This window comes from Scyliorhinus torazame, chromosome 3 (genome assembly GCF_047496885.1).
Source record: "Scyliorhinus torazame isolate Kashiwa2021f chromosome 3, sScyTor2.1, whole genome shotgun sequence".
In the NCBI taxonomy this organism is placed as follows: domain Eukaryota; kingdom Metazoa; phylum Chordata; class Chondrichthyes; order Carcharhiniformes; family Scyliorhinidae; genus Scyliorhinus; species Scyliorhinus torazame.
The window spans coordinates 237,549,462-237,574,733 of NC_092709.1; the positions used below are offsets into that span (position 1 = coordinate 237,549,462).

Sequence of the window (25,272 nt, forward strand, 5' to 3'; positions counted from 1 at the left end):
GATGATAAGTTACATTTGCACCACACAAGTGCCAGGCAATGACCATCTCTTACAAGAGAGGATCGAACCATCGCCCCTTGACATTCAATGGCTTTACCATCACTGAACCCGCACAATCAACATCCTGGGGGGGGTTACCATTGATCTGAAACTGTACTGGACTAGCCATATTAATACTGTGGCTACCAGGACAGGTCAAAGGCGAGGAATCCTATGATGAGTAACTCATCTCCTGACCCTCCCAAAACCTGTCCACCATCCACTAGGCACAAGTCTGAAGTGAGGTGGAATACTATCCACTTGCATGGATGAGTGCAGCTCCAACAACACTCAAGAAGCTCAACACCATCCAGGACAAAGCAGCCTGCTTGATTTCTTCCCCTTCTACAAACATTTAAACCCTCCACCATCGGCCAACAGTGGCAACCATGTGTACCATCTACAAGATGCACTGCAGTAATGCACCAAGGTCATATCTGGAAACCTCGCCACCTGCAGGTTCCCCTCCAAGTTACGCAGCACCCTGACTTGGAAATATATTGCTGTTCCTTCATTGTCACTGGGGCAACATCCTGGAACTTCCTCCCTAACAGCACACCATCTTCTGAAGGACAACTGGGGATGGGCAATAAATGCTGGCCTAACCAGCGACTCCCACATCCCTTAAATGATTTTTTAAAAAATCTATTTGATCCTGGTATCTTATCAACCTTTAAGTACAGACAACCTATCCAATATTCCCGTAGCAATTTTAAACCCCTTCAAGTGTCTGAATGAGATTATCGTTTGCCATGACCCGGGCAACAACATCTTGCTTGGTAAAGACAGGTGGAAAGCATTTATTCAATACTTTCGGCATGCCTTCTGCCTCCATGGAAAATTTCCTTTTTTCCCTAATTAGAAACATAGAACATACAGTGCAGAAGGAGGCCATTCGGCATATCGAGTCTGCACTGACCCACTTAAGCCCTCACTTCCACCCTATCCCCGTAACCCATTAACCCCTCCTAACTTTTTTGGTCACTAAGGGCAATTTAGCGTGGCCAATCCACCTAACCTGCACGTCTTTGGATGTGGGAGGAAACCCACGCAGGCATGGGGAGAACGTGCAGACTCCGCACAGACAGTGACCCAGCGGGGAATCGAACCTGGGCCCCTGGCGCTGTGAAGCCACAGTGCTATCCACTGTGCTACCATGCTGCCCTGCTTCCTCTCACCAGCCTTTAACTGTTTATGTGCATTTAAAAGACTCTTGGATTTCCTTTCATGTTAGCTGTCAGTCTCCCTCACATAGTCTATCTTTGCTTCTCTTGTTTGCGCTTTCAATTCCTCCCTCAACCATCATATTCAGACTGGATTCAGTCTAAAGATGTGCGGATTTGGTGAATTGGCCATGCTAAATTGTCCAAAAGGTTAGGTGGGGTTACTGAGTTACAGGGATAGGGTGGGTGTCTGGGCCTGGATAGGGTGGGTGTCTGGGCCTAGATAGGGTGCTCTTTCCAAGGGTCGGTGCAGACTCAATGTGCAGAATGACCTGCTCCTGCACTGTAGGGATATTATAATTCTATGGATCACCATTTTATTATCCACCTGACAACTGTCATAAGCGCACCTTTTGAGCTCATCTGATTCTCTTTCACCATCCAGTGGGCTGTTTGATTTGTTTATTCGACTCTACTTGAACTATATCTTCTTAACTGGCAGCCCCACTTGCTCCACTGTAGTGGGTTTTCCCCTGTTGCCAATTTAATGGAATAATATCCCACCAGCGTCACCAATAATGTTGCTCTTTAAGTCGCCAATATGTCACTGAGGCTCTTTTTATGATATGTTATGTCCCAACAGCGTCGCCAATACTGTGGGTGTTTCTATTTCTCTTACTGAACCACAAGGCTTTCCCGTATATCGGTCAAATGACCACACCACCAGTTAGTCAGTTGAAGTTCAAAGATGGTTTATTTGCACACAAGGGTTACTTTGACATGCAAGCACAATATGCTTCAGGTTAAACTACACCTATGAGCTACAATAACCTATACTTAACTTCAGGGCAACTGGCTCTGTGCAGATGGATAAGGCCTTTAACTTGATCTCACGTGGCTGGTTGGAAGAAATGGCTCTGTCTCTGCTGGGCTCATCCGTCAGGTAGCGATCGTTGGTCTTGAACTTGGCTGTCTGGTCGTTATACTGCAGTTGGGCTGGCACAGGCTGAATCCAAAAGAGGCTGACACAGGCCGGGTCCAAAAGAGAACAAACTCATGGCTGTGTCTCCTTTTATCCCTCTGGATTTCGCGCTCTTTGGGGTGGTCCTTAATCTTAGACCCAATAATTCGACAGGCTTCGATCACTGCCTTCAATTTTGGCCAATAAAAGGGGCGGATACCTTGGTGGCTGGGTGGGTCCTTAGCGGTCATTGACCTTGGCAGTTGGGCTCTCTTGAGTAAAGGGAGTGTAGCCGATCAGTCTGTCTATCGGTTTCTTGAGTGCAGTACTATTGTTCTGGGGAAATGGGCCATTAGAATGCAAACGAGCGGGGGTTTCGAACACGTCTAGCTACCTGCGTTTCAAATACACAGAAGCTCTGTATCTGTCTGAGTCCTGGGTTGGCCATAATTCCCATGGTCCTTTGCAGGTGGCCATCTCCGAAGTCTACATCCCATCCTCTTTTTCCTAAACGCGAAGCGTGGTGGATCGCACTGTTGATCCCTTATCATCCGTGGTGTGCCAGTCACCCTTGGTCAAAGACAGGTTCTACACTACTCTGTCCTATATTTTGGGACATTTACCTAATTCTACTAACACATCACAATTACTAATTTGTCAAAGTCAATATTTTCCCGCTTCTGTAGTAGAAAGATACAACACACTCATTAAGACAGAATAACAAGCTTTATTTTCGAAAACAATTGCCTGCAGTAATGGCTGAAACTTGAAGTCAGAGAGCAGTCAACAAAACTGCTCAGACTTTCACAAGTTCCATGCTTTCGTGGAGAATTAGCTCAATATTTATACATTATCTTTATCAAGATTATGTGACAACAGTATGGTCAGGAGTTTGATCGGAAATACAAACGGAAGCAAAGACCAGACCATGTTTGGTCATATCACTCATACCATTATTTAGTCCTCGGAGGGAACATTGAAAGGTCAGAATAGACTTGTTTCTTCCTGAACTTATATTTGTTTTAAATTCCTACGGCCCTGGGTTATGATGAGTTAGTTTTATCAGGAGTTGCCGAGGTCCGGTGTTTTGGAATGGCTCGACCTTCGCTGATCTTTTCAGACTTCAAGTTATGCAGAGTTGGCCTACGGCCATACTAGACTGAAAATGGTTAGGGCAGCATTCTTTACCTGGGCCTGGGGAGCTGGAATGAGTAGTTTCAGTCTTTCTTGTATTGTATCAAACCTTTTGACCAGTCTTCCCATTGACCAGTTTTCCCATCATGCCATTACTTAATTTGTACCATATCACAAATTTTGAACGGGTCACTACAAAACATTTCACTTATCCGCACAATTGAATTTCCAACTAACACTATCTAAGCTACTCTCATGCTGCTGGTATATATCAAAAAGAAATCATGTACAGTACAAAAATTTAAAAACTGCAGCATCACATTTCTACTTAATCTAGCAAAGTTTACAGAGGTACATGGTTATAATTCTTACAGCAGGTAATTCAGTTTAGTTGAATGCCAAAAAAGGGGTCTCGAACTGTATATATCAGGGACCGGGAGGTTTTTGCTCTCCATTTACGGAGACGAAGTGTCTGAATGACACTGCAAATTATTGCAATTACTAGAAGGGCCTCTACTGTGTATGAAAGGGGGTTCCAATTGGCAATGTTTTTGCACCAAGTGGGGGAGTCCGTGACTATCTCTATGGGTGGTGTAGTGTCCGGGCTAGGGGTGTCATGTGTGGTAGTGTTCGGGCCTGGTGTGTACATTAAAATAGTCCGTTGCGCGCGCAGTTGTAGGAGTCCAGCGAAGATCAAAATGTATGTCAGCGGCCCTTGCTTCATCTTGTCGTGTTCCGTCTTCTGTGTATTCCTGGGGGTGCAGACATAATATCTGTTATTATCTTCGGTTAATATCTCGTTTTACTTGTCTTTCTCTCCTTAATCCAATTTCCCATTATGATCGTTACCATGTGTGACTCCTTCATTTTTTTTTTTTAACTAACGTTTTGAGAGACAAGAAATACCAATTTTTAAAGTACTGAGACTCTCGCAGCTTGTGGTTGATGCGGGGAGTGGGCTGACAATTTCTCCGACCAGTCTTTTTTTTACTTGCAACCAGCGATGGTTGAGGCTCATCTCAACCAGAGTTTTAGGGCGGCCAGTTTTATAAAGTTTCTTCGTCCCAGTCTCCAGAGGTAGTTCGTGTGTAGTCGCGTGCATAGCAACCAATTGTGTCATATGTGTAAATAGCAGGTGGGGAACGACCAGAGGGTCGCGGAAGGTATAGGGATGAGTGTACAGAGCGTGGCAAAGGACATTTTTTAAACCACAATAAAAGAGCAGATAAGGGAAAACTAAGACCTACCAAAGACAGTGTAGAGCGTGGGGAACCATTCCAGAGTACTCAAAGTGACAGGAACATGAGGTGCGTGTGAGCCGCGGCAGGGCAAGAATGGATGGAATCCCGGGTAGGGCGGTGATCAGTGCCGTTGTTCCACTACCTGAGCTTAACTGACCGGATGCATTTGGGGTCCTCAGGTAGGGTGGGGATTAGTGCCGTTACTCCCTACCTGGATGGCCAAAACGAGCGGAAAGAATTTGTAGTCATATGAGATCCATCAATTGTACCTTTAATGGCCATTGGTCAGTAAATTGCATCTGTGTCTCTGTGAGAAGAGTAACTATGAGTGCATCAAGAAATTGGGTGTCAGGCCGACATCAATTAAAACCATGTGACAAGAAGAAGGAAAAAGGCGGGCAGGCTCCATCAGAAATTCGGGCACCTTAATACTTAGGCGGTGTCTCTTTCTCATCATCTGGACACCTCAGGGTTCTGTACCAAACAGCGTTGCAAAAGGATTACCGAAACGAGAGTCAGTATCTGAATCATCACCATCTCCCGGTTGTCAGACTCGTGTCTGCCGTTTTTGTGTCGTGGCCGCATGGGCCGTCGTAGGATCCGAATCGTCATGTCTTACCAGTCTACAAGAGTTGTCGCGGTGCCAAAGGGGGGTTCGTTTGTCGTGAGGCATAGGGGCAGTGGATGTGGAAGGGCATATAGGGGGGGTGAAGATATCCTTGTCGTGGTTCCGGGGCCTGGGGTGACTGGGGGCAGAGAGATCGTACCATTGGTCAGGGATAGCAATCAATTCGGGAAGGCTGTCGCTGTCTTCGGAGTCGAGCTCAAGGTGGAAGTCTGTACCTGTGGGTGGAGACCAGGTCGGGTCTGTGGACGTGCTGGCATGGCTGGGGGAGGGTTGGACTAGGTTGTCGATGGGCGGGGCGGAGCCGTCTCTTATTGCCAGAGAGATGTGGTGGGAGTGGCTACATTGGGTTCCATAGACTTTGAGTTGGTTGATGTGGAACCAACCAGTTTTACCATTGGGGTACGTTATCTTGTACACTGAGGGGCTCACTTTGTCCGAGATTGGATTCGCCAACATTAAGGGCATTTAAATGGTCATTGGATAAACATATGGATGATAATGGAATAGTGTAGATGGGCTTTAGATTGGTTTTGCAGGTCGGCGCAACATCGAGGGCCGAAGGGCCTGTACTGCGCTGTAATGTTCTATTGTCTGTTGAGATGGAGTAGGATCCTGCAAATTTGGGGGCGAGGAAAGAACTGGGGTTGTAAAGGGAAACCATTACTTGCTGACCAACTGTATACTCTAGGGGGTGGACGGTTTTGTCAAAGCAGGTTTTACTCTGCTTTCTTCCGGTGCCTAGTTGGTCAGCTGCAGCGAGCTGTGCTGCTTTAATATTCTCTGTGACTTGTTGGACTGCTTTTTCATGGGTGAGGGTGGTGACTGTGGGACTTGCCAAATCGAGAACTAATAAATATTAAATTCCCTTTATGGACCGCCCGGTCATGAGAGTGTGGGGGGGGGTGAAACCTGTGGAACTGGAAACGGTGTTCTGAATTTGGGGGCGAGGAAAGAACTGGGGTTGTAAAGGGAAACCATTACTTGCTGACCAACTGTATACTCTAGGGGGTGGACGGTTTTGTCAAAGCAGGTTTTACTCTGCTTTCTTCCGGTGCCTAGTTGGTCAGCTGCAGCGAGCTGTGCTGCTTTAATATTCTCTGTGACTTGTTGGACTGCTTTTTCATGGGTGAGGGTGGTGACTGTGGGACTTGCCAAATCGAGAACTAATAAATATTAAATTCCCTTTATGGGCCGCCCGGTCATGAGAGTGTGGGGGGGTGAAACCTGTGGAACTGGAAACGGTGTTCTGAATAAACATGAGGGCGAATGGGCGAACTGTGTCCCATGTGGTATTGTTCTGTTGCACCATTTTCCTAATGGTTGCTTTTAAAGTGCGATTCATTCGTTTGACAATGCCGCTGGATTGGGGGTGATACGCTATGTGAAATTTTTGCTTGATTCCAAAAATTGTTCGAACATTTTGCATGACTCTGCAGGTGAAGTGGGAACCTTGGTCTGACTCAATGCGGCGGGGAAGACCCCAGCGTGTAAATATCTGTTGGGTCAAAATCTTAGCTGTGGCCTTTGCTGTGTTCGCCCGTGAGGGAAATGCTTTTACCCATTTTGTAAAGGTGTTGATTACAACTAAGACATATTTGAAACCATTTCTGCAAGTGGGGTGGGGGCCAATGTAGTCGAGTTGCAAATTTGTCCAGGGTCCGTTAACAGGTCGGGTATGACGTAATTGTCCTTTCTTTGTGTACCATTTGGGATTGTTCTGAGCACAAATAAGACAATTCTCTACATAATGTGTTACATCGGTTTTTAAATCGGGCCACCAACACAAAGGTCTTAAATGGGCAATAGTATTGTTTATCCCCTGGTATCCGTGTCCGTCATGAAACTGGTAAATGAGCTGATTTCTGTCCTGGGTGGGGACCACATAAATTCCGTTTTTTAAAACTATGCTGTCCTGTACAAATGATGTGGAGACGCCGGCGTTGAACTGGGGTGAGCACAGTACGAAGTCTTACAACACCAGTTTAAAGTCCAACAGGTTTGTTTCGATGTCACTAGCTTTCGGAGCGGTGAATGACGAGGTATGTTCCAGAAACATATATATATAGACAAATTCAAAGATGCCAGACAATGCTTGGAATTGGAATGCGAGAATTAGCAGGTGATTAAATCTTTACAGATCCAGAGATGGGGTAACCCCAGGTTAAAGAGGTGTGTCAAGCCAGGACAGTTGGTAGGAATTCGCAGGCCAGATGGTGGGGGATGAATGTAATGCGACATGAATCCCAGGTCCCGGTTGAGGTTGACACAATTCACACCTCTTTAAACTGGGGTTACCCCATCTTTGGATCTGTAAAGATTTAATCACCTGCTAATGCTCGCATTCCAAGCATTGTCTGGCATCTTTGAATTTGTCTCTGTGTGTTTCTGGAACATACCTCTTCATTCACCTGAGGAAGGAGCAGCGCTCCGAAAGCTAGTGACATCGAAACAAACCTGTTGGACTTTAACCTGGTGTTGTAAGACTTCGTACTGTCCTGTACAGCGAGTGCGTCCTTCCATTTATCATAGGGGGCTGGGAAGGTGCCATCTAAAACCTGTTTGAGGATGTCGCCTGCCTTTTGAGCCTGAGATAGAACCTCTATTGGTCTGTGAAACCTGGACTGAGTGTATCGATTCGCTTTCTGGGTGCTGCCAGAAGTGACCATGGCATGATCCTGCCTTGGCTAGGGCGTCTGCCTTTACATTACCAGTGGGGAGGAACAATGATGGCTTTTCACTTTAATTATACCGTATGTGCGGTCTGAGGCTGTCCTAAGAATGTGTTTCAACAACGGGGCAGAGGGTAGGGGTTTTCCATCGGCTGATACATATCCTCTAGATTCCCACAGGGGCAGGAATTCTGTCAAGCTATTGCATACATATAAACGAATGTATGTCTGCGGGGGTTGGGAAAGAATCTGGGTGTTGTACTACATATGCTATGCTGCTTGTGAACCTAGGTGACCGGGCAATTTTAAAGAGATTTCTTCTAATGCGCGTCGCCGCGCGTCTTCTACATAAATTCCACAACCAGTCATTTTTCCATTTTCTATCGTGGAGGATCCGTCTACATAAATCTTTACGGTGTTCCCTGTGGTTTGGGAATCTTGTGTTTTACTGCCTGCATGTGGGTGTAGTGACCTTGGGATAAAGGGTCCTATGTGGCGTTGGGCTGCTATAATCTGGCACTCATGGGGTTCCTGCATACTGAAGATTATCGACTAGACATGTGTGGGTCTTGGTGTGTTTCACTGTAATGTCCCTTCCTTGTAACAGCAGTGTCCAGCGAGCTGCTCTGATTTGGTTGACTGAACCATCCTTTAATCTACCATCTAACTAGAGTTGCGTTGGGGTGTGCTCAGTTAAGATCGTTACTGGGTTAAGGCCTGTAATGTACGCAAAATACTGTACTGCCAAAAAGACTGAGCAAGTGCCGTTCGCAGGCTGAGAATCCTTGCTCTGCGGGGTCCAAAACTCTTGAGGCATAGAGCTACGGGTCCTAAGCGATCATGTCTTTCCTGCAGTACTGCCGCTAGGGTTCGGTTGGTGGTTGCTACTTCTATGGCATAGGACGAGTGTGGGTCTGGAACTTGCAAACCGAGCGCTGTGCCTAGGGCGCGTTTTAATTCATTGATGGCGTCTGTGTGCTGCGGAAGCCATTCCCATGGGGCGTTCTCTTTAAGGAGTTCTGAGAGTGGGGCTGCTTTTGTGGCAAAACCATCTATATGACTACGGCAATATCCTACTAAACCTAGGAATGACCAGAGTGCAGTGACATTGTGGGGCAGGGGCAATGTAACGATTGATTTGATTAGTTTGTGTTCAATTTCTCTCATACCGTGGGTGATAATGGTGTCTAAGTAAAGGATCTTTTCTTTTAAGATCTGGGCTTTTTTGGGGTTGACTTTGCATCCAATGGATTGCAAAAGACCTAGTAATTCCGAAAGGAGCTTTACATGCTCTTCTTTTGTGACCGTCTGTAGGAGTAATCACTGCCTTCGATTTTGACCAGTAAAAGGGGCGGATGCCTTGGTGGCCTGGCGGGCCCTTTGCAGTCATTGACCTTGGCAGTTGGGCTCTCTTGAGTAAAGGGAGTGGCGCCGATCAGTCTGTCTATCGGTTTCTTGAGTGCAGTACTATTGTTCTGGGGAAATGGGCCATTAGAATGCAAACGAGCGGGGGTTTTGATCAGGTCTAGCTACCTGTGTTTCAAATACACAGAAGCTCTGTATCTGTCTTGGGTTGGCCATAGTTCCCATGGTCCTTTGCAGGTGACCATCTCGGGTGGCTGCACCCCCAATTGATTATTTTTACTCTGGACTTCCTTTTCCATAGCCTGCCTAAACCATATTTTCCGATGATCACTGACCCCTAAATGTTCTCCTACTGATACTTGATCTACTAGGCCCACCTAATTCCCAAGAACCAAGTCTAACAGTGTATCCTTTATCATTGGTTTGGAGAAATACTGTTGTGGAAAATTCTCCTGACCATACTTGAAACTGCCCATTGCACTACTACAATCCAGGCTATATTTGGATTTTAAAAATAGTCCCCCATTATAACGACTTTATAATTCTGCACTTCTCTGTAATTTTCTTGCAGATTTGTTCCTCTGTACCCTTCCCACTAGTTGGTGACCTATAGGCTGCACCAAGCAATGTAACGGCACCTTTTTGTTCCTTGGTATAGCCAGATACATTTTGTCTTTGACATAGCTGTCTCTCCAGCACAGGAATGTTGTTCTAAATACTGTCACCCTTTCCTGAACACCTCATATCCAGGAATATTTAATATCCAGTCCTGTCCTTTTTTGTGCCACATCTAGGTTAACATTTTCCATATGGCTGTCTGCTTCGGAAACTCACCAATCCTAATTGGCATAATCTATGGAATAAAATACATGAACTAAAACTCTAATTTAGACTTTTGCTATTTTGAGGTCTTACGCTGAACATGCCTAATACCATGCTATTTTCTACTGCAGTACGATTTGTCTCTCCCAATATTCTTTGCACGTTTGTGTCCCTTTCAATATAGCCTCCTGATTCCCACACCCCTGCCACATAACACCCCTGCCACACACATTTAAAATATCTCCAGTTGCCGTAGCAAATCTAGGAAATTGGTCCCGGCTCTATTTAGGTGCAACTCAATTGGCCTGTAGAGTCCCATCATTGCTAATCTGATCTCAATATGCCAACAATCCTCCTGCACCATCACACCAACCATGCACTCATCTGCTATATTCTCCTATTTCTATATTCACTTGCAAATGCACCAGGAGTAATATGGACATGACCGTGAGGTCCTGCTTGTCAATTTCCTACCTAGTTTCCTAAATTAAGACTGCAGGACTACATGTCTCTTTCTACCTTCATTGGTGCCACTGTGAACCACAGCTAATGACTGTTCACCCATTACCCCCTTCAGGGTCCTTTGCAACTATTCAGTGTCATACATGACTCGATGTTTCTGCACTAGGGAGGCATGGATTCACATCAGCGACCGATGAAGCTCCTGTTGGGTCCTCTGACTGTAGAATCTCCTATCACAACGATTGTTACAGTTGTCTTTGTGCACCCCTGTACATCTGAGCAGTTGTGGTGCCATGGACTTGGCTCTGGCGGCACTCCCAAAATGAAACATCACTTTCATCAGAATTGAATACTGTTGGCGAGTGGGATACACCTGGGGGGACTCCTGCACTACCTGTCTATTTATTCTTGTCTGCATGGTGGTCACCCATTTCCTTTCTCCCTGCATACCGTAAATATGCTATTCGCAAAGCTCTCTTCTCGCAGAGTGATGCCACTGTTTCTTGAGTCCCTGATGCCAAATGTTGCTTGAGTCCCAAATGCCAGAGCTTGAGATGCTGCAGGTGGCAACACTGCCTTCGCGTATGATTATCTAGGTCACAAAATGTCCTGGAGGTCCCATGTGGAATATGATGATGCACTGCAGAGATTGATGCTGTCCTGCCATTCCTCTATATATTAAAGTTAAAAACCTGGTTACAAAAACGACTCACCAGTTACACACTTGTACTTTTTTTAGATATAAATTTAGAGTACCCAATTCATTTTATCCAATTGAGGGGCAATTTAGCGTGGCCAATCCACCTACCCTACACATCTTTGGGTTGTGGGGGCGAAACCCACACAAACACTGGGAGAATGTGCAAACACCACACGGACAGTGACCCAGAGCCGCTCTTGAACCTGGGACCTTGGTGCCGTGAGGCACCAGTGCTAACCACTGTGCTGCCCTGCACACTTCTACTTGCGTTGTCACTTAAATATAGGGAGGTTAATTGAAATGTTATCAAAAGAAAGTAGGTTTTTTAATTTCCGACTCCTTGGACTCTGTTATGCATTTCGGAGAAAGGAAAACAAATGCAAAATTCATAAGCCAATCAGCTCATGGCCATCCAGTGATCCACAGTTTACCATGTTACATGCCATCATTTTCATTCATATCCTGGTGACAAATTCAAAACATCGGCTTGGAGATTCCAGTGATTGAACCCGAGGCCTCAGTCATACATAGCACACACCCCACCACTGAGCTACAACTTCAATTGTATTTTCTTTTACTTTAATTGCCATGGTGACGTTTCAAGTCTTGTCAGCAGCCATGCCTCTGCACTTCTAACTCTGCTATTGCACCCTGAAGCAAAAGGGATTGCTTCTGAATCCAGGCCCCAGAAAACTGTCTGACCGGCTACACCACCTCGTCTCTCCCTTTAAACATGTGACAACGGCTACAAAAGTATTCATTTATGACCTCTCTGAGATTTAGTTCTGTTGGTCCTTTTCCCAACTTGAAAGCTTAAAAACTGTAAATTGGCAGTCTTGCTTTTTCTGTCATTCATAAGTTCCAATGTTAGTTCCATTTCTCTCTTAAAATGGGTTGTATGACTTAAGGTAAAATTGTCTCATTAAAGAATGATTTATTTTGATGAAAACATGCAGGGCAAGATGAGACAAAAAGGTAAGCATATGTCAGTTACTGAGAGTTCATCGCAGAAAACCTAGAGTACAGAAATTGCAGGGTGAATGAAATTACAGAAGTTAGAGAAACAAAGACATTGTGAAATATTGGTAAATAAAATCAAGGCAAAATGAAACATCTTTTCTCACAACAAAGAGCAAGCAGAAACTAAGGAAAAAGTGGATCTATTAAAGACCAAAAGCTAATTTGTGTGTTGAGGCGAGACATGGACATGGTTCTCAATGGTTATTTTGTTTTTTCTTCACAAAAAAAAATAAACAAAACATGAATTTATATAGAGCCTTTCAGGATGTCTCAAAGCACTTCACAGGCAATGAAGTGTTTTTGTAGTGCTGTTGCAATGTAAAAAACATAGAGCCATTTGAGTATGACAAGGTCCCACAAATAACCATGTGATAATGTAGCATGGAGACGAGGGTTCACTTTCTTTGATCAGCCGCTGCCTTGAAATACAGCCGGCAAAAGTCATAGGTATAGCCACAGAGAACATACATAGAACATAGACAATACAGTACAGAAGGAGGCCATTCGGCCCATCGAGTCTGCACCGACCCACTTAAGCCCTCACTTCCACCCTATCCCCGTAACCCAATAACCCCGCCTAATCTTTTGGTCACTAAGGGCAATTTATCATGGCCAATCCACCTAACCTGCACGGCTCTGGATTGTGGGAGGAAACCGAAGCACCCGGAGGAAACCCACGAAGACACGGGGAGAACGTGCAAACTCCGCACAGACAGTGACCCAGCGGGGAATCAAACCTGGGACCCTGGCGCTGTGAAGTCACAGTGCTATCTACTTGTGCTACCGTGCGGCCCAGTGTTAGGAAGGGAGGTGAAGAACACCGATTTAGTTCCAAGTCAGGATGGTGTGTGGCTTGGTGGGGAATTTGCTGGTGACGGTGTTCCCATGTATATATATATTCTAGATGGCCTAAGCTTGGTGGTGGAAAAATAATTGGAAAAGCATTGAGGGAGCGTATAAGTCTTCATTTGAAAAGGCATTGATTAATCTAAGGCAGTCAGCATGGTTTTGTTAAAGTATTATTAACTTTAAATTTTTGTGATCGTAACAAGGATTGATGAAGGTAAGTACTTTTAATGTAGGCTGCATGGATTTTAACATGGCTTTTAAATGAAGTCCACATGGCAGTTCTCATCCCCTCATTATGAAGATTTGCTCTCACTAGTGAAGAGTTTTGTCAGGAATGGAGAATTTTAGTTGTGAGGAAAGATGAGACAGGTTGAGCCAAAAGCAAAATAGTTCAGATGCTAAAAAACTGAAATACAAACAAAATGTTGGGAATACTCCGGTTGAACAGCATCTGTGGAGAGCGGAACAGAGTTAATATTTCAGGTTGTGACCTTTCATCAGAACTAGCAATATTATTCAGTCAGCAGTAATTTGTTATTGAAAGCAATTTATATTACTGCTTTAAAACACTTGTGCTTTTATTTGCATTTCAGTTGAAAGACTTAGTTTATGTAGATAGACATGCCTTGAAAATATTTGTTATATTTGGGGTTAGTCTTCCTGTTTCTTGTATGCGCACCCACCTATTAATGAAACTGTTTTACCTTTGTGTCTGGCCCCATTTTGTTAAGGAATAATATAGTTTACTTTATTACTCTAGGTACGACAGTTTCATGGATTACTCTGTCCCAGAAATCTTACGAGTGCCGCTGGAAGAACTTTGCCTTCATGTTATGGTAATGTTTTCTTAGATATATTTCAACGGACGTTTTGCTGTGTAACCAATGTACCACTGTCTGTCTAAGATGGAAATAATGTGTATGGAAAAAATAACTTTAAAGACTAACTTATTCAAATGGATGTGCAAAGCTAGTCTATGGTAAATTTTCTTAATCATATCAATGTGGCAAAAAATAGAGAGGAATGTTGAAACCATCTGTGAAAGTCTAGGGCTTTAAGGAACTGTTGTTGCTCAGGCAATATGCCAATGACGACGGGAAGTGTTCATGTCTCTCCTGAGTTGATTGAATTGAAACAAAGTTAGGAAGAGAAGCTCCTTAGATTTGGGATAATTAGTTATGACATGTGCAACAATATTGTTTGTGGGATCCGAACCATAATGGTAATAAGCATTCCCTTTTTTAACTTGTCTTTCTCCGCCCACCACCTGGGCACTAATCTTGCCTTCTGAGTATACTTGCTCGATTCATTCATAGGATGGGAACATTGCTTACAAAGCCAATATTTATTGCCCCTTCCTATTTCCATTGACAAGATGGTGCTGAGCTACCTTCGACGGCTGCAATTATGTTATGAACGTCTTCCAGTTGAAGCAGTGATGATGAGGAAATGGGTAATATATTTCCAAATCTAAATGGTATGTGATTTGGAGAGTCAATTGTTTGTGGTGGAGCCTGCTGCTTTGGCGTGGATGTTGTCAAGCCTTTTCTCTAATTGTTCATGGACTGCGAGTGTCACTTGCAAGGTGTCAGAGGAAGGATACCACCACACATGGAAACAGTACACCCAGAGGGCAGCACGGTGACACAGTGGTTAGCACTGGGACTGCAGTGCTGAGACCCGGGTTCGAATCTCTGCCCTGGGTCACTGTCCATATGGAGTTTGCACATTCTCCCCGTGTCTGCGTGGGTTTCACGCCCACAACCTAAAGATGTGCAGGGTAGGTGGATTGGCCATGCTAAATTGCCCCTGAATTGGATAAATTAATTGGGTACTCTAATTTAAAAAAATAAGAAATAGTACACCAGCCTCTTCGAAGACCTGTTCGTGACCAGCGGGTGGGTGGGGGGTAGAGAGAGGGAGAAACAAATGGAGAAGGGAAGTCGCGAATGGGGATGGGGGGAAACACCTACGCCTCAGCGAAGAGAATGTGAAATGTGGTGACAACAAGGGGTACAGCAAAACAACAATGCTGCCATACCAAGGCTGTAACCGCCGTTCCAGAGCTCATCTCCCCTTTCACTCCTTCCTGGGATGTGGTGCACGTTGTGTATCCACTACCTCAGGCCACAAATGGGCAGCTTGGAATATATCTACACTACCCTGGTCACTACAATGTAAGTAGACCGCATCTCTTTTGTCATTATTTTTCTTTTGCTCCCTTTTTTTGTTTGATAACACGAATGTAATTTTTGGCCACTTGTAGAGTAAAAGTGTGTCAGTTATTTATAACCTCAGTTATGATTAATGCAATTGTATGATTCAACTGGAAGATAATACTTAACTGTCATAAATGAAAAACTCCAATAACGATGTTTTTTAAAAATCCCCTTTTTGTCCCTAATTAATTGGCTCTACTTATTTTACCGCCCTTTAAATATTTATATGCGATGGAAGACTTTGGTATTTACTTTTCCTTTAGCTGCCAGTCTATTTATATTCTCCCTCTTAGTGATCTCATTTATTTTTTTCACTTTTGCCCTGTATTCAGCTTAGTTTCCAGTTGTATTTCCCACCTGGCAATTGTCCTAAGTACACTTTTTATTCTTTTCTATCACCTTTGTAATCCAGGAATCTCTATATTTGTTTGGCCTAACTTTCCCTTTTGTCGGAATATAACCTGACTGTTCCCAATTTATCTCTTCTTTGAAGGTCGCCCATTGATCAGCTACCATTTTTCTGCTAACCTTTTTACTCTGATTTATTTTGCCCAGATTCATTCTTACTCCTTTGAATTTGGCTTTCCCCCAGTTAAAATTCTTACTCTGGACTGTCCTTGTCAGCCTAAATCTATGATCATTGATCCTCGATGTTCTCGTACTGGTGCCCTTGGCCCCACTTGTCCAAGAACTAGACATAGCAGTGCCTCCTTCCTCATTGGACAGGAAATATACTGCTGGAGAGAATTTTCCCGAGCATTCTCTTGGAACTCTTGCACCCCGCTGACCTTTATCCTACTATCACAGTTTATATTTGGATAAGTAAAAGTCTCCCCGTTGTTATTTTTACCACTCTCTGTAATTTCCTTGCAAACCTGTTCCTCAACATTCTTCTGACTAATTGGTACTACCCCTCGTAATGTAATTGCACTTTTTTTGTTCCATACCTCTAGCCAAATAGCTTCTGTCCTTTGACACATCCTCTTTCTTCAGAGCTGCAATGCTCTCTTTAATCAATATTGCTACTTCTCTCCTCTTCTTCCTTTCCTTTCTTACCTGAACATCTTGTATCCAGGAACATGTAACACCCAGTCCTTCCCTTCTTTGACCCGACTCTTATAACCACATTGTGGCAATCTGTGCATTTGACTCAGCAAACTTCTTCACATTGCAATAAGTGAAAAATAGATAAGATCGCTTTTGGTCAACGTGCATTAATTACTAAATCACTTCTTATTTTTCATTTTTAGAAATGCAATCATGGGTCTCCAGAAGATTTTCTTGCCAAAGCTTTAGATCCACCACAACTCCAGGTCATTAGTAACGCTATGAACCTGCTGAAGAAAATTGGAGCCTGTGAGATCAATGAAGCTAAACTGACTCCATTAGGTCAGCATCTTGCTGCCCTTCCAGTAAATGTGAAAATTGGGAAAATGTTGATTTTTGGAGCCATTTTTGGCTGTTTGGAACCTGTGGTAAGTGGATTGAGGGAACAAATTGATATCCTAAACAAAATTCAATTTTATATTTAAAAATCTATAAGAATTGTAAATATTAAGACAAAAAAAATAATTGCTTTGTACAATTTTCTATGCTGGATTTGATCGCCTGGTCAATTTTATAACCGTGTTGTGGTGGGGAAGCTTGCTCATGAGTCTAACATGAAACACAATTTCCTTCATTTAAAAATTGTGAAAACTAAATCTGCTGCCTTCAATCTCTGCTACAGAATCCATACCTTCACCAACAAATTCACGCCACTCATTCGCCATTGTCTCATTCCACATCAGACATTTTATGACTTTAGCAGACTCCATCATAAAGCAAGTGCCTACTTCTGCTTGTGTAACCCCAGCTGCCTCCAACACTACCTTCACCCATCTATTGCTGAAACCTTCATCCATGCTTCTGTACCTCCAGGCATTATTAGTCCAGCGTTGTACTGACTGACCTCACCTCTTGCATTACCCTTCCTCTGTCCCAAATGATGGGCATGCCTTCAGCCCCTAAATCTCGTACATTTCAAAGCTTCCATCTATCTTTCCTTAAATCAATATCTTTGATATTTTTTGGTCCAAACCTTTTTGTGCTAACATCCATTCTTCTGTGGGCATCTGCAAATGATCTTGCTGTGGTTTTACAATGTTAAAGGTACATGTTGATGTAAATTAGTATAACAGCATTGGAAGTCATGGGCAACACACTTTCTGACAGGCACTGAAAGCATGGAAGGTTCCCCTTCATCTGTGCTTATTTGAAAAATTGTTCCTTTGTGTCATCTTACAGAAACTATTCAGAATGTAGGTCAAATAAAATTTAACAAATGTTTACTTTGTTTCCAGGCAATCATAGCTGCAGCCATGACTGAGAAAACCCCCTTTGTTACTCCAATAAATGGAAAAGAAGAAGCTAACCTTGCAAAAGCAGCTCTGGCATTGGCTAATTCAGATCATCTGACTATTTATAATGCATATTTAGGGTATGTTGCAGCTAGTGTAACTCCTACCTATGACTAGAAAAGCATCAGCAGTGGTTGTGCATATGTACCACTGCAACCTCTGTTGTAACTGTGCCTGATGCTTTTCTGCTTGGTGGGCTGCAGGAGCTTTGGGAATGTTTTTAAAAGTTGCTTTAAAACTGTGAAGACCACAGAACCATGCCAAAAGTACCTAGTCCAAAGGTTTCTTGCTCAGACCAGTGGGCCGGGTTTGAGGCAAATGTATGAAAGGTTTGAGGCAGTGAGTTGTGGAGCTTGTCAAAGCTTTGTTCTTACACAGCCTCATTAGTAGTTAACGGTACTCGTAATCGCAGCATCATGGCCTTGAGCTCCAAATTGGGTAGTGATTTTTTATTTAAGATGAAAATAAATTGTACTCACTTAACTGAGCGAGAAACCCTTGGACAAGGTAGCTTGGGTACAGCTTGTTGGCACATGTGGTTTCTTCCAGAATTAAATGTTGTAGTTGACCCATCCCTTGGAAGGCACCTGGATTTTAGCACCAAAGGAGCCAGTTACTATTGCTGTCAATGCTGCTACTTTCTTATTGGGATTTTCCCCATTTCATCTATCATTGTTTTGCTCCCCTGGTCTTTATTTTTAGGCACACTTTTAGGGTTGTGCTTGCAGACGTTGCAATCCTAACTCCTATCACTGTAAAATGTAAATTGCAAAAGTCCGAGAGGACCATAGGCTACTCTCCCCTTTGACAGCTGACTGGTGGTGATTTAACCTGAGGGTCACCACACCTCGGGTGAAGGGCAAGGTTGAGAAGGTGGGGCCATCATGAATATCCTTAGCCGGTACAGGAATTGAACCTGCGTTGTTGACATCACTCTGCATTACGAACCAGCCGTCTAGCTAACCAATCCCCTTCCCATCACTATAACTGCATCTGCACATGTGCAATACATACTCTCCCTAGCATTGCAGCACAAATGTTACAACTAGTCTGACAGCGTGCAGTCCATAATTGAATATGTAAAGCGATGTTTTGGATTTTAGAGTTCGAAATATATGTGTCAGATACTTTTCATTTAGCTTGGTGCTTTTGTATCTAAATGTAAATGTGTGTTTACTTCTTAAGATGGAAGAATGTACGATATGATGGCTACCGTGCTGAAATGACTTACTGTAAGAAACACTTCCTGAGTCGGACTGCACTTCTGACAATGGAGGTTTGTTTTTTTTAAAGTAAACGCTAATTTGTGGCTTGCATTCAAGACTTTCATGTTTTTTTTATATCTGTCCAGATACTGAATATATTCATATTCCTCTTGTTGGAAAAAGATGGGAAATTTACAGAATGAATGTTAATTTTGACTTTTTAAAATTTGAATTAGATTTGAAGGATTAAGTTCTATGTATTTGATTAATTTATTTGTTATGTATAACCCCTTATGGTGGCTTATCATGTGTTTCATCAAAAATAACTTTGCAGGATATTAAACAAGAACTCACCAAGCTGATGGAAACAGCGGGTTTTGTGTCACCAAGAATGAGAGGAACTAAGCTTCAGCGTTGCAGTAAAGAGCCCTTGGCAGAGTACCCTAAAAAGAGCTTATACAAGGAATTCCCCCTTCTTAAAGCTGTGCTAACAGCAGGACTATATGACAATATTGGGAAGATTATTTATACCCCATCAGTGGACATCACTGACAAGATGATTTGTTCCGTAGAAACGGCACAAGGTAAAGCACAACTGCACCCTTCATCTGTCAACAGGGACCTGCAGACCAATGGTTGGCTTTTATACAAGGAGAAGGTAACTCATTCAAAAAAATCAATGTGTGTATGTTTGGTGTGAGCTTTATAGGATGGCTGACTCTTGGGCGGCGGCGGGGGGGTCGGGCGGGTGGGGGGGGGTCTCTGTCCAGATTCCCACCAGTGTTTTGTTTGTAATGGTAGTCATCACTGCCTTTTCTCCACCAGCTAATATATTATGTGCCTGCTGGCATCTCATTCAGCCCCACTACTTTGTGGTTTTACATTCCTTTCAGTGATGTTCGGATTTGTTCCCGATTGATGCTGGCAGTCATTGCTTGATTTGCAGTCGCTACGAGTGTTGTTTTGTCTTCATCCAGAAGACAGTTAAAGTATTGGACCCCCTCTCTTTGATTTAAATCTCTTTCACTAAGGTTGTGCCACCTGCACCCTTGATTGTACATACATTTTCCACATCTTTTGTTAATCTGTTTCTTGCTGTTCTAAAATGCTGTGTGTTGCCACAGCTACTGAGGTGGTCACTGACATTAAAGATGGCCGACTAAATCGGTCTCCACATGCGCAGTAGTTCACACTTGCGCAGGGCGATTGCTGACATTCCAAAGCATCCAGGGTGGAAAATGATCTATCAATTTAAGCATATGCAGTTGATGTCATTACACATCAGAAGCACAGGTGAAGGAAAAAGCCATAGGCATTAGATGATTCAAAAGTGACCATGTGGTTTAACGAATATGTAATTTGACGTCAGTATAAATCATAATGTTTTCAGAGAATTGCGGGTTTGAGTCATTCTGCATAGATATCTGGCTCAACTCATGAAACCGAACCGTGAGATGAAGATGCTGATATTCCTGCCAAACAATCTAAAGCTCATAAAAACTGTATTTTCTTGCTGTTTTGCACATTTATTTCTCACTCATTTTGGTATTTTTAATTTTTAACAAATAAATAATTAAACCAATGTTTTTTTTTGTTATTTTTTTATAAATTTAGATTACCCAATTATTTTTTCTAATTAAGGGGCAATTTAGCGTGGCCAATCCACCTACTCTGCACATTTTTGGGTTGTGGGGGTGAAACCCACGCAGACACGGGGAGAATGTGCAAACTCCACATGGAAAGTAACCCAGAGCCGGGATCGAACCTGGGACCTCAGCGCCGTGAGGCAGCTGTGCTAACCACTAGGCCACCGTGCTGCCCTAATTAAACCAATGTTGATTGTCATGAAAGCCCATTTGGTCCTCTGATGCCCTATAGGGGAGGGGATTTGCCGTCTTTACCTGGTCTGAAGACCCACAGCAACGTGGTTGACACTTGAATGCCCTCTGAGATGGCCCAGCAAGACCTCAGTTGTATCTCAATCACTTGAAAGTCCATGAAGAATGAAACTGGATAGACCAAGATTCAACCTAGGCACTAGAAATGACAACGGCAAACTCAGTCCTGTCGACACGGTGGTGTCCTCCTTATTAACATCTTTTTTTTAAATGTAGAGTATCAAGTTCATTTTTTCCCAATAAGCGGCAATTTAGCGTGACCAATTCACCTACCTGCACATCTTTTTGGGTTGTGGGGGTGAGACTCAGACAGACAATGGGAGAATGTGCAAACTCCACACGGACAGGGGCCGGGATCGAACCCGGGTTCTCGGCACCATGAGGCAACAGTGCTAACCAGTGCACCACTGTGCTGTCCTTGTATCTGGGCCTTGTGGCAAAATTGAGAGTGCAGTCCAGCCTGACATAGTCATAGTTACGGAATTATAACTAACAGTTAGTATCCTAGACACCATAATCACCATCTCTGGCTGCATTCTGTCCCTTCAGCAGGATAGACCCAGCAGAGGTGATGGCACAGTGGTATGCAGTTGGGGGGGGGGGGAATCCTCAATATTGATTCTGGACCCCAGATGCATCTGCCCATGGGAGTATTGGCTGGAGTAACCACTGCACCGTTAATGTGGAGATGAAGTCCATTCTTCACATTGAGAATATCCTTCATTGTATTGTGTGACACTACCACTGTGCAAAAGAGGATGGGATAGTTTTCAAACTAATCTATCAGCTCCAAATTGAACATCCATGACGTTCAGTGGGCCATCAGCACCAGCAGAATTGTACCCAACCTCATGGCCCACTCTATTGTTACCATCAAATCATGGCATCAGCCGAGGTTCACGAAAGAGTGGAGGGAGGTATGCCAGGAGCAGCACCAGGCATACCAAAAATGAGGTGTCAACCTGGCGAAGCTACAACACAGGATTACCTGTGTGCCAAACAGTGCCTTAGCATGTGGTAGCCATGATGTGGAGATGCCGGCGTTGGACTGGGGTGAGCACAGTAAGAAGTCTTGCAACACCAGGTTAAAGTCCAACAGGTTTGTTTCGATGTCACTTGCTTTCGGAGCGCTGCTCCTTCCTCAGGTGAATGCAGAGGTATGTTCCAGAAACATATAGACAGATTCAAAGATGCCAGACAATGCTTGGAATGCGAGCATGAGCAGGTGATTAAATCTTTACAGATCCAGAGATGGGGTAACCCCAGGTTAAGGAGGTGTGAATTGTGTCTAGCCAGGACAGTTGGTAGGATTTTGCAGGCCAGATGGTGGGGGATGAATGTAATGCGACATGAATCCCAGGTCCCGGTTGAGGCCGCACTCGTGTGTGTGGAACTTGGCTATAAGCTTCTACTCGGCGATTCTGCGTTGTCGTGCGTCCTGAAGGCCGCCTTGGAGAACGCTTACCCGGAGATCAGAGGCTGAATGCCCTTGATTGCTGAAGTGTTCCCCGACTGAAAGGGAACATTCCTGCTTGGTGATTATCGCGCGATGTCCGTTCATTCGTTGTCGCAGCGTCTGCATGGTCTCGCCAATGTACCACGCTTCGGGACATCCAAGTGATCCCACAATCAATGGATCAGATCGAAGTTCTGCAATTCTGCCACATCTAGTCGTGAATGGTGGTGGGTAATTAAACAACTCACTGGAGGAGGAAACTCCACAATATCCCTATGATCAGAGAGCCCAGCACATCAATGCAAAAGATAAGCTTGAAGCATTTGTGACTGTCTTCAGCCAGGAATGCCGAGTAATTTAATCAGGAAGGGAATCAAGGGTTATGGGAACACTGCGGGAAAGTGGAGTTGAGGATTATATCAGATAGGTTTTAACCTCATTGAATGGTGGAGCAGACTTGATGGCCAAATGGCCTCCTTCTGCTCGTACATCTTATGGTCTTACAATCTGCTCACTGATGCTCAGTTTGGATTCCACCATTGTCACTCAGCTCCTGATCCCATTACACCCTTGGTTCATGATGTGGAGATGCCGGCGTTGGACTGGGGTGAGCACAGTACGAAGTCTTACAACACCAGGTTAAAGTTCAACAGGTTTGTTTCGATGTCACTAGCTTTCGGAGCGCTGCTCCTTCCTCATTCACCTGAGGAAGGAGCAGCGCTCCGAAAGCTAGTGACATCGAAACAAACCTGTTGGACTTTAACCTGGTGTTGTAAGACTTCGTACCCTTGGTTCAAACATGGGCAAGGGTTGAAAATGGATGGGAACGCCACCATCTGGACGTTCCCCTCCAAGTCCCACGCTATCCTAACTTGGGATTACATCGCTGCTCTGGTGCTGGATCAAAATCCTGGAATTCCCGTTATTATTTAATGATGAAACCAGCATTTGTTGCCTATCCAGAACTGCCTTTGAACTGAATGGATTGCTGGGCCATATCAGTGAGCAGTTAAGAATCAACCACATTGCTGTGGGTCTGGAGTCGAGTCACATGTAGGCTAGACCAGGTAAGGATGGCAGATTTTCTTTCCTGAAGGGCATTAGTGCACTAGGTGGACTGTTATGACAGTTCACCATTACTGAGACTAGCTTTATATTCCAGATTTGTTGAAAATAATTGAAATTCCATGAGCTGCTGTGGTGGGATTTGCACAAATTTCATTCCTGAAAGATGTGGCTCTAATCTTTAGACCATGCTCCCAATCTTAGATTCCTCAACCAACTTAAGTACTCCTTATCTACCCTATGTGTTCCTCTACATGTCATATTCAGATTAACCATCAAAATTCCAGGGAATGCAACTCCAGTCTGCATAACCTATCATAATAGGTTTTTATTAGGAGTCCAGGTATCATTCTGGTAATTGTACACTGTTGTGGTGGACATCTTCCAATGAACAACAGGAGACCCAGGGACAGGTTACAGTAGTTTATTTATGATTCAAGCATGGAGGGAACTACCCCAGAGAAACCACTGAAGTAGTATGTTCATCTGATACAGCTCTCCGCTCTAATACAGCAATCACATCTAATCTGGCTTTCTCCACCAAGTCACAGATACAGCCTGCTTATACAGTTAATCAGTACACATTACATTGTTAAAAAAACCCATCCTTGTCTACAATAAACCTTAAACCAAAGGCAGGACTGTTATATCCTAGCTAAAGACTGTTCTTGTAACAAGTAAACAACCTTGCTGCGAGTTCTGCAGATCTTGGGTCCATGAGGGTATGTAAAGTTCACTGGGATAAGCATTTAACTGACAAATGCACTTTAATCTAATGCCGGAGTGTTAGATCTAACCTGTTTATACTAAACCTGTTAATTTCCCCTTAAAATACTCTTATTATCTCCAGGGCCTGCATTCTGTTCCTAAGATGTGATGCCCAGAACTGTTCTCAGTGCTCCAGATGTAATCTAACCAGGGATTTGAGTAGCTTGAAACATAACCTTTAGTCCACTAGATAGGAAGTATTCCATTCGCCTTTCTGATTATTTCATGCACCCGTTCATTTTTAAAAATAAATTTAGAGTACCCAATTATTTTTTCCCAATTAAGGGGCAATTTAGCGTGGCCAACCCACCTACCCTGCACATCTTTGGGTTGTGGGGGTGAAACCCACACAGACACGGGGAGAATGTGCAAAGTCCACATGGACAATGACCCGGGGCCGGGATCGAACCCAAGTCCTCAGCACCATAGGCAGCAGTGCTAACCACTGTGCCTTCCTCCTGTATCTGTTCATGACACTTTAATGATCTGAGTGCCTAGGCCCCCAAGTCTCCTTGGATCCCCAAGTCTCCTTGGATCTGCAATGTTTCAAGCTATACACCATTAAGAAAATACCTCTTCTATATTGTGGGAACAAAGGGGTTGACCTCACATTTGCCTTTCTTGAAAACCATTTGCTACAGTTAAATGCATTCACTTAATTTATCAGAATGCCTTTGTAGTTTTATGTTTCCAAAATGTGACATAAAATGTGAAGGTGATGGAACAGCATATTATTCCACTGGAATAGTTTTAGAAACAGCATGGGTTTACAAGTTAAATGGCACTCAGTCTGCTTTAAGTTAGCATTTAAATCTTGAAGAGCGACATTTTAGATTTTAGAAGAGGTCTCCCCTTGTTGATGGAGCTGTTTAATAGACTAATACATTTCTTTTTGGTCAAATTAGGTGAAATATGGCAAGATATATGTACGAGAGACAACATTGACATCACCTTTTCCAGTCTTGCTGTTTGGTGGTGATATAGAGGTGATGCACCGTGAAAGATTACTTTCAGTTGATGGATGGATACATTTCCAGGTAAGAATACTTTATTGTAATTTGCTGAATTCGATTGAAAGTTGCCCGTTTTCTACTTTGAGAACATGCACCCTCCATAAACTTTATCTCAATGACTACACTGCTGTCCATGCCTGAACTCTCACCACATCCCATTCACCCGTCAACCATGTGCTCACTGACCAACATTGGA

General features: G+C 43.7%; 1 protein-coding gene across 2 annotated transcripts in view; it reads left to right on the top strand.

Moving 5' to 3' along the window:
- The window catches only part of dhx29 (DEAH (Asp-Glu-Ala-His) box polypeptide 29), a 179,185-nt gene that overhangs the window by 123,406 nt on the left and 30,507 nt on the right, over positions 1-25,272 (top strand). For both annotated transcript variants that reach the window (XM_072497035.1, XM_072497036.1), the window contains exons 20-25: positions 13,814-13,889; positions 16,523-16,747; positions 17,615-17,751; positions 18,857-18,947; positions 19,211-19,534; positions 24,969-25,100. In XM_072497035.1, coding sequence (XP_072353136.1) covers positions 13,814-13,889; positions 16,523-16,747; positions 17,615-17,751; positions 18,857-18,947; positions 19,211-19,534; positions 24,969-25,100 — 985 coding nt within the window. The remainder of the gene's footprint in view (positions 1-13,813; positions 13,890-16,522; positions 16,748-17,614; positions 17,752-18,856; positions 18,948-19,210; positions 19,535-24,968; positions 25,101-25,272) is intronic.